General features: G+C 43.5%; 1 protein-coding gene across 1 annotated transcript; it reads right to left on the bottom strand.

Annotated features, from left to right (window-relative positions):
* Positions 1-6,130: 6,130 nt before the first annotated feature.
* Positions 6,131-6,454, bottom strand: LOC116621919 (60S ribosomal protein L36a-like). Its single transcript, XM_032387935.1, has one exon. It carries the CDS (start codon positions 6,452-6,454, stop codon positions 6,131-6,133), a length of 324 nt encoding a protein of 107 aa, XP_032243826.1.
* Between the last annotated feature and the right edge of the window lie 3,082 nt (positions 6,455-9,536).

Below are 9,536 nucleotides of genomic sequence, written 5' to 3' on the forward strand. Positions count from 1 at the left end.
AGTTGGTGGTCACATGACTCTCTCTGTTCCTGTTTTCTCAACTGTAAACTTTTGGGGGAATGGAGAGAAAGAGAGAGCTCTAAATTAGAATCTCTCCTAGGGTTTTGAAGGTCAACTGAGGAGAGTAGCTGGAACACTGCAACAGCACATTAGACATTAGTCAATGTTATTGGGTAACGAGCCTTCATATTTCCCTTCTAGTCTTTAGCAAGGCCTAACCTGGCTTTTATGGACTAACCTTACTCCCTAGAACGGGCTCAGGGATGATACAAGAGCAAAATTTTCCAAGAGGCGAAACACAACAAAACAAAATCACCACTGAGGCTACACTGAACAAACAGGTTGTTTTCCTGAAACGTTGACGTGGGCAAAAGCTAGAACCTTCCCTCCAACCTTCAGACTCGTGGAATTTCAACCAATGGGTAGAAGTTGGGTGACACTAGATTTACTTGAACTTACTCCGAGAAAGATCTTGAGTCTTTAACACCTGAGTTAAGTTAATGGGCTTTCTTGGGTAGATATGAGACAGCCTGCCCCCATGGGAAGTGACCACAAGTCATCCAGAATGTGATAGCATGGGTTTTTCTGCAACATGAAGGCAGTTGGCTACATGTACTTCAAGGTATTTTAATAGTCATTAGTCAGGCACCTGGGTGGCCCAGTGGGTTAAGTGACTGCCTTTGGCTCAGGTCATGATCCTGGAGTCCCAGGATTGAGTCCTACATTAGGCTCCCTGCCCAGCAGGGAGTCTGCATCTCCCTCTGACCCTCCCCACTCTCTTACTCTCTCTCAAATAAATAATAATAATATAAAAAATAAAATCTTTTATAGTCATTAGTCTAGGAATGGAGTGTTTTAGGAGGTGGTCTAAATTTTACGCATTTTTTTTTCTCTTTCAGAATTGATTACCCATTTACGCCCTCCGGTCCTAGGTAAGGAGACATCTCTCTATTTGTTAGCATCTCAAATGTTAACCACACCCATGAAACAATATCATGTTCTTGAAGCTCCTTGCACTTTCCGCCATTTTGCTCTTTCTTTTGCTATTCTTCTGGCACTAAAGGCCCTCCCTAGTCATGACAGCCAACTCACATATTGATAAAATTCACCCATTTTAAGTGTACGATTCAATGATTTTTAGTGAATTTACAGAAGAGTATAAACATCACCACAATCCAGTTCTAGAACATGTTCGTCACCCCAAGAAGATCCCTTGTATCCATTTGCCATCACCCCCCATCCCCATCCTCAGGCACAAGCACCATGAGTCTCCTTTCCATCTCTATAGATTGGTCTTTTCTGGACATTTCATATAAATGGAATCCTACATGTGATCTTTTGTACCTGCTTTTTAAGTTAGAAAGTTAATCATGGAACTCTTATGTGCTCACCATAGATAACGTTGCCTCAATGTCTCAGTTCTTGGAAGAAGTGGACTATTTCCACATGTGGATGACTGGTTTTAACCTATGCACTCATGAAATCGGGAGTTTCGAGAGAGAAATGGAGATGTGGGAACACTTTGTCCAGTAGTCAAGCCAGTGAAAGGGAAACTTGAATCCCAAAATGTTGGTTGGTTTCTTAACTGCTTCAATTACCAATCACTTGTTTAGGGGTTGAACCAACGTAGCCTGGAGTATGTACTGGAAAATGTGGCCCTTCAGCCCTCTTGGCTTTGGAGTCAGAAGGAAGCTATTTTCAGGGTAGTCGGCAGACAGCAGGGTCTCTATGTGTAGGGATCGCATGCTGAGGACCAAAGCTGACCTTAGCAGGAGCCTCATGACAGTTCACCGGACTGATGTGAGGATATCATTAAATGCATTAGTGCTCGTAAACTGTGTAATATGTCTGGCAGAGAGTAAGCTATATTATATAAAGACATAATAATAACTAATTAATAATAAACATAACAATAACTAATGCTATACACATTGTTAAATAATTTAAAATATTAAATAATAAATTTCAAAATGACAAATAACATGGTTAAATAATAACATAATAAAGGTGGAAACATAATTGTTAATAAATAACATATTATTAAATAATAAATATAAATAACATATATCAATAAATAATAATTGTTAAATGATAACAATACGTTAATCTTATGTCAAAATTACTTCAGGCTTATGAAGGGCCAACCAATGTTTATTCATTAAGTCTCTATTGTGTGCCAGTCCCTATCAGTTGATATCATGGGTCTAGCTTTGAACAAGATACATGGGGTCACTTCTGACAAATGAGAAAGACCTTGAACAAGTCATTATGCATTAAATAATTATAAGGAATGGGAACCTGTACGAAAGTGCAATACAAGTGGATCTAGCATAGTTTGGATGTTCCAGAAAGTTCCATAGAGATTCACATCTAGGCTGAACCTAAGAGGGTAAATAGGCAAAGGGTGTGTGGTGTTCCTACCAAGCAGAGAAAATCATGTCAAAATCCCCAAGGCAAGAAAGATGGTGGCACACTCAGGACACCTAACAAAGTGTGAGCAGAGAAAACGCAGGAAGGGTGGTCCAAGGTGAGGCTTGAAATCTAAGATCAAGCAGAATATCATAAGCCATTTCAATGCTACTTTTGATCCTAAGAGCAGTGGGGTATTAATAGCTTGGGGGCAGGGGCAGGCTGGTCTTTGAGAATGAACATTTTCCCTGCAGTGTGGAGAATGGTTGGGACAAATAGGTTGGAGGCATCCAGAAATAAGTTATTGTCATAGTCAAGGCAAGGTACGATGCTAGGTAGTGATGAAAGTGCAGAGATAGGTGGATAGCTTTGAGAGATACTCAGGAGCAAACTCTGGCAAGCTAACAGATGACTCTTCTAGGAGAGAGGGAGAAATGAGACTATGAGAAAGACTCAAGAATTTTGGCTTAGGAGGTGAGGTGTGGGCCCTCTGGTCACGTATATTTTGTGCCACACACAGGGAAGACAGTTAGCGAGACCAACCACATTTGGACGCGGGGCAGTGGGTGGGCAAGCATGGTGCGGATAATTGGGACAGATGTTAGAAAGTCAATTCCCTTTGCAAGCTTGCCCCACACCTGGCATGTTTCCTCTTTTCCAGAGTTTGTTAACAGTACCTGTGTCTTTCCATTTCTGTATGGCGACACCATCTACTACAACTGCATCTCCATCCACAGCGATTATGATTGGTGTTCACTCGACAAGAAATTCCAAGGCAGATGGCGGTACTGTACCGGGCAAGGTGAGCATCGCTATGATGGGCTGTCTTGGATGCCAAGGATCCAAGAAGCAACTGATAGTAGCTCACTAAGTGACTTTGGTGTTGGATATACCTGAGTCCGAATCCTGACTCTCTCAAAGTGTTGACCACTTTGAAAAGAGTTGGGTGTGGTAGACAAAGCATGTGTTGTGAGTTTAGTGATGGTTGATCCTAAAACTTGCCATGTTCACATTTCCCCTTCTGCTCCTTCCTTTCTCTGCAGATCCCCCCAAGTGTACCTTCCCCTTCTTCTACAGAAGAAAACTCTTTCACAAATGCACCAAGGAGGGCTATGTTTTGAATCGGAGTTGGTGCTCACTGACAAAAAATTATAACCAAGATGGAAAATGGAAGCAATGCTCTCCTCATGAGTAAGTTGGCTGGGGAAGAAGGGTGTGTGTGTGTGTGTGTGTGTGTGTGTGTGTGTGTGTGTGTGGCGGGGGTCTCTTAAAGTGGGGAACCTTCTAGGTTAATGGAAAGGGAAGCTTGGGGTCTACATTACCCAGTGATGGATTAGATTGGGGGTCAGCAAATGTTTCCTGTAAAGGGCCCATTCGTAAGTATTTTAGGCACATAGGTCTTACGGTCTCTCACATACTCAACTCTGCCCAGTAGTACAAAAGTAGCCACAGGCAATAAAAAACAAATGAACATGGCTGTGTTCCAATAAAACTTAACTTATAGACCCTGAAGTTTGAATGTCATATAATTTTCAGGTGTCACAAAGTATCAATCACCTTTTGACTTTCATTTTCAGTTAGGCACTTAAAAATAAGAAAACCAATAGCTCAAGGGTCATAAAAACAGATGGCAGGTTGGATTTGGCCTCTGAGCTCTAGCTTGCTGGCCCCTGGATTGAATGATCTGTCCTTGACCCCATGAGGATGAAGAAACGAGGTCAGTTTCTACTGAAAAGAAGATGCGGGAAGAAGAGCCTGGTCAACAGACCACGGAGAGCTCACTCATCTCTGTGCTCTTGAATTACAGTGAGGATTTTATTGAGTGTACAATGGTGTCTCAGTCAACCTTCACGATGACCTCGGGGAATGATTACAGGTGTCATTATGCCCACAGAGAAATGAGGAAACAAGGGGCTCAAAGGGATAGGTTATACCCAAACTCAGTGTTAAATCCCACCATCTTTATGAGGTTTTGTGCAGAGAGCACTTACTAACCGTCCCATTAAATGAGCCCTACGATAGGCTCAGTTATGAGCTTTCCACTCATTACGTCTCTCCCCACCAAAATTGCCTTTTTATGGATGTGGAAACAGACATCGAGAATATGCCCATCGAGATCATGACCTGAGCTGAAGGCAGACGCTGAACTGACTGAGCCACCCAGGCACCCCTGACTTTTATTTTTTAAATACTAATTTTGATTTACACAAGTGATTCATGAACAGATGCTCACTTAAACATTGGGGCAGTATGTGAATATGGGGAGTAAAACATCACCCCTCCCTGTCCCACTCACATTGCCTCTTTGCTTCCTACTCTCTTCCATGGCGAGAAACCCAACCAGCTGCTCAGGATGTGTTCTTCCGGGTTTATTCCATGCATTTACACAAGGATAACAATTTTAAGGTCCTTTAAAACATGAATGAATAATACTATCCCTTTTGTTCTGTGACTTGATCTTCATTTAAATATAAACATTATGGTGATTTTTCCACCTGAATTCATAAACCTACCTCACTTCTCTTCATGCTTTCACCAAATTCAAAATACAGATATACTATTCTATGAAAGTATAACCTGCTTGTCTTTAATGGGTACTTTCTACATTGATTTTTAAGTAAGCGTGTGAGGGTTGGCTTTTTAAAATTTATTAGAATAGCTGAGTGGAATCACTGGGTCAAAGGGTATGTACATCTCAAGTGTCAGTGTTACATTTTAGGTTATTCCAAATTATCCTCCGTCAGCTTTATTGGCCTGCCTATTTTTAACTTTCTTAACACTGAAAATTACCAATTTAGTAAATTTGTTCAAATAAGAGACTATGTAACTTGTGTTAAATAATCAAGAAATTAAAATGATCAATAGTGGCGTATTGAATTTGAGAGTGAAAGAGAAAGCCTTAAACCTTCCTATGGCCACTGATCAATGCACCTGTCGTTCTCCTGCTCTACTTACTCATGCTAGTTAGTTCTGAGGGGTAGACCAGATCTCCAGTTGGAGAGGAAACTGATCATCCTGTCTTGGAGAGTGACAGACTGTGATACTATCCTAACCTGTTTTTCTTCCACAGTCTTTAAATAAGTCTTGGTGTCCTTGAAGAGACAGAAGTTATAGGATTCATCAGCCGCCTCTCAGAATATATCGTTTCCCTGATTATTGTGACAATAAAGATTTGGCGTCTCTTCCCCGTGGATGACTCCTTTCGTTGAAAAAAGGCACAGCCAATGCTTAATGGTAATCATTGCAAGGCTGACCGCGGTGGGGTGGGGAACCAGTAGGACATTTGTGGGGAAGAGCTTGCATTCAAATCAAGATCCTGGTGAATTGCTAACTGTATAAACTTTGGTGAGTTAAGTAAGTTCTCAGAGACTCAAGCTTCCCCTCATGCAATTTTTAAATGAAAGTATAATACACACTTTTAATTTTTTTGAGGTAAAATTTATGACATAGAATTACCCATTGTAATGTGAACAATTCAGGAAGAAAACCCCATACCCATTAAGCAGACAGTCCCCCCTCACCCTTCCTCCAGCCCCTGGCCATCACTCATCTTCTGTCTGTCGCTATGGATTGGCCCATTCGGGATGTTTCATATAAGTGGAATCATACAATATGTGACCTTTTGGGTCTGGCTTCCTTCACTTAGAGTAATTTTTTTTTTTTTTGAAGTGAACATAACCTCAAGATTTTATTGTCTTCATAATATAACAAAATATGAAGCTTAGAACTGGATCACTTGGCCCTTTCTCTTCTTAGCTCCTCCCAGTTCAAAATGCTTGCATCTCTTAATAGCCGGCATTCTCTTAAAACTGCAATTGGGCTCAACACATTCAAGCCTCAGCACAATCTTCTTTGTAGATTTAGCCTTTTTCCAGAAAATCAGCTTAGTCTGCCCACCATAGCCACTCTGCTTCCATAACGTCGTAACGCCACTTTCCCTGGCATAAAGAGAATCTTTGCCTTCCTTGTATTGTGTCACTTTGTGGGGTAGGTGCTTGTCACACTTCTTGCAGAAAAGTCCGGCGGGTTTAGGAACGTTCACCATGTTTGTGAGAGGGCTACCAGCACAGAAAGCTAGAATGATGTTTTTGAGGTTCATCCACTTTGTAGCACATGTAGCAATACTTCATTTCTTTTTTATGGCCAAGTAATAGTCCATTCTATGGATATACCACACTTCATTTAGCCATTACTATGTATATTTTATAAAGACATAGGTGATGTATGTAGAGACAAGTGAATTTTCACAAACTAAATAGTCCATGTAACTGACAACCAGACTAAGAAACAGATCATTTCTGGGGCACCTGGGTCGCTCAGCTGTTTAAGCGTCTGCCTTGGGATCGAGTCCCACATTGGGCTCCTTGCTCAGCACGGAGCCTGCTTCTCCTTCTCCCTCTGCTGCTCCCCCTGCTTGTGCTCTCTCTCTCTCTTTCTGACAAAATATTTTTAAAAATAATAAAAGTAAATAAAACCACACTGAGACACTGGGTGAGTGCTATAACAAAACACCCAAGACAGGGTGGCTTATAAACAACAGAACAACAGAAGTTTATTTCTCACAGTGCAGGAGGCTGGAGGTCTGAGATCAAGGCACCAGCATGATCCGGTGAGGGCCCTCTTTTGGGGGAGGGGGAGGGGCAAGACTTCTGCTTGTCTCTGAACAGGGCAGAAGAAGGGGAGCTAGCTCTCTGGGGCCTCTCTTATAAGAGCCCACTCCTAATCAATCCATCCACCCCCCTGACCTAATCACCTCCCAAAGGCCCCCCACCTCCCAATACCATCACTGTGGGCATTAGGTTTTCTAGATAAGAATTTGAAAGGGGCACAAACCTCAAGCCATAGCACCAGCAGAAATGCAAAATGGAAAGCAAGCAGCCTCTTACCAAGTTTCCTGCTCACCGTAAGTTCAGTGTCATATTCTGTGTCTGGCTCCCTTGACTCATCACACTCCTGAGATTCGAGCTCACGTAACAGTATTTCATTGGGTGAATACACCAAAACTTATTTTATCCATTTTATTCCTGATGGGCATTTGGGAAGTTGCTAGCTTGGGTTTACAATCCTTAATGCACCTTGGACTATATCTTTCTGTACGTATCTTGGTGCACCCCGTTTCTGACGGGTATACACCAAGGACTGGGAGCATCTGTCCCATCCAGCCCAAGGTCCAGGCTCAGAAAAGCGGTGTGTGGGTGTCCCCTGGTGGCCTCAGGACGTCACAACAGGTATGTGCACACCCCGTTTCTGTCCCCCCAGGGTGGCCCTGAATGAACCCCATCTTTGATCTGACCTGTGTCTCTGGGCACGTTGTTTGCTGTAACAACAATATTAAAGGTACACTAGTTTAGAGGTATTTCCTGTTAGGCACTTATTTAGAGAAATTTCAAGTAAAGAGTAAAAAAAAATGGTTGGTGTTTTGGTTTTTTTTTTTTTACAAGCAAAGTCACTAGTGGATACTGTGTTCGCTTACTATAAAAAACAACTACCTTTAAAAACCTGTATTTTTGTGGCACTTGATTTTTTTTAGATGGATTTTAGCAAAAGGGACAATCAGATACAGCAATTCTGAATTTTCTTTTAGTGCTCGCTTCGGCAGCACATATACTAAAATTGAATTTTCTTTTAGTAAAGTAAAATCTGGTATGGTCTTAATAATGACAGCAATATTCAACTCCCTGAGTCCATCTACTCCTCAACAGAGATTTGGATTTTTTTTTTTTTTTTTTGAGAGAAAGGGAGAGAGAGAGAGCATGAGCCGGGGAGAGACGCAGAAGAGGGAGAAGCAGATTCCCTGCTGAGCAGGGAGCCTGACTCCAGGCTCCATCCCAGGACCCTGGGATCATGACCTGAGCGGAAGGAAGATGCTTAACCGTCTGAGCCACCCAGGCGCCCTCCTCAGCAGAGATTTGACTGAGAACAGATGTCAAGCTTTGCACATTAGACTCCCGGTGCCCGGGTCCTACCCCCAGAGATAGTGCTTAATTGGCCGGGACTATGAGAATATTAAAACCCCCAGGTGGCCCTAATGGGTGGCAAAGTTTGAGACCCATGATCTAGAACAGTGGTTCTCAAATGGTAGTACCCAGCCCAGCAGCGTGAGCATCACTTGGGAACTGAGAAATGCAGAGTCTCAGGCCCCACCCCCATGTACTGGAGCCAAACCAGGGATCTGGACTGAAAGGGGGTGTCCAACTGGAGCGGCCTCCCTGAGATGAGCGCCCTGCAGGGACCTGAGAGACTCTGGCAGACCTGGAGCTGGAGGGAGCTAGGTTCCTTGGCAGGTTGGATAGAGGGCTCCCGTGAGCAGGTGCCAGGTTAATCCAGGTGAGGAATCGAATGCCCCACCTTCCCTCTGGCCAGGTGGAGGAGCCAGCACACCTGGGTCTCAGGCGATGATTGTGTCCAACTCATACAATGCTCCATCCTCTGCACCAGAGGAGACTCAAAGACTCAGTTTGTCACTCCTAGGGAATGAGTTACCTCTTCTATTTTCTCCAAGAAGTTGAGACTAGAAACTGTGCCTCCAGCCGCCTGGACAATGGCTGTGTTCTTTGCATCCTTTCCACACTTTCTTCCTCCAGGATAATGGAACATCTTGTGTCCCTGGGGCCGAATCTATCCCATGCCATTCCCTGGATATCTCAAAATGGGTTTCCTCTGCACCTACTGATTCAGAGAGCCCGTCTGTCCCTTCTGGCAAGTGGCCCCTCACTTTTGGTCTCACCGGGGGTTTCTGCTTGACTTCCTTCTCCCCTCTCCCCACTCCCCGCCAGGTAAACACACTTCTCCCTGCACCACCTCCATCTCCAACCCAGAGCACCCAGAGCAGAATTGAGCTTCTTGAACTCAGCCCATTTGTGGAAGGTGCAAACAATGGACTCTTCATATATCAGGATTTCTTATCCTCCATACACTGCGGCTGAGTCTGAAAGCTTCACCTTCTCCAGAGTAAAACACAGTAGATTCTTATCTCTACCACTGATGCCATGGATGCCAATGGACCTAAAAGGATCACTGTGAAAACCACCAAAGAGGGCGCCTGGGTGGCTCAGTTGGTTAAGCGACTGCCTTCGGCTCAGGTCATGATCCCGGAGTCCCGGGATCGAGTCCCACGTCGGGCTCCC

Source organism: Phoca vitulina, unplaced genomic scaffold (assembly GCF_004348235.1).
Source record: "Phoca vitulina isolate PV1807 unplaced genomic scaffold, GSC_HSeal_1.0 scaffold52, whole genome shotgun sequence".
In the NCBI taxonomy this organism is placed as follows: Eukaryota; Metazoa; Chordata; class Mammalia; order Carnivora; family Phocidae; genus Phoca; species Phoca vitulina.

Coding starts and splice junctions, on each gene's coding strand:
- LOC116621919 (XM_032387935.1), bottom strand. CDS start 6,454: ATGGTGAACGTTCCTAAACCCGCCGGACTTTTCTGCAAGAAGTGTGAC.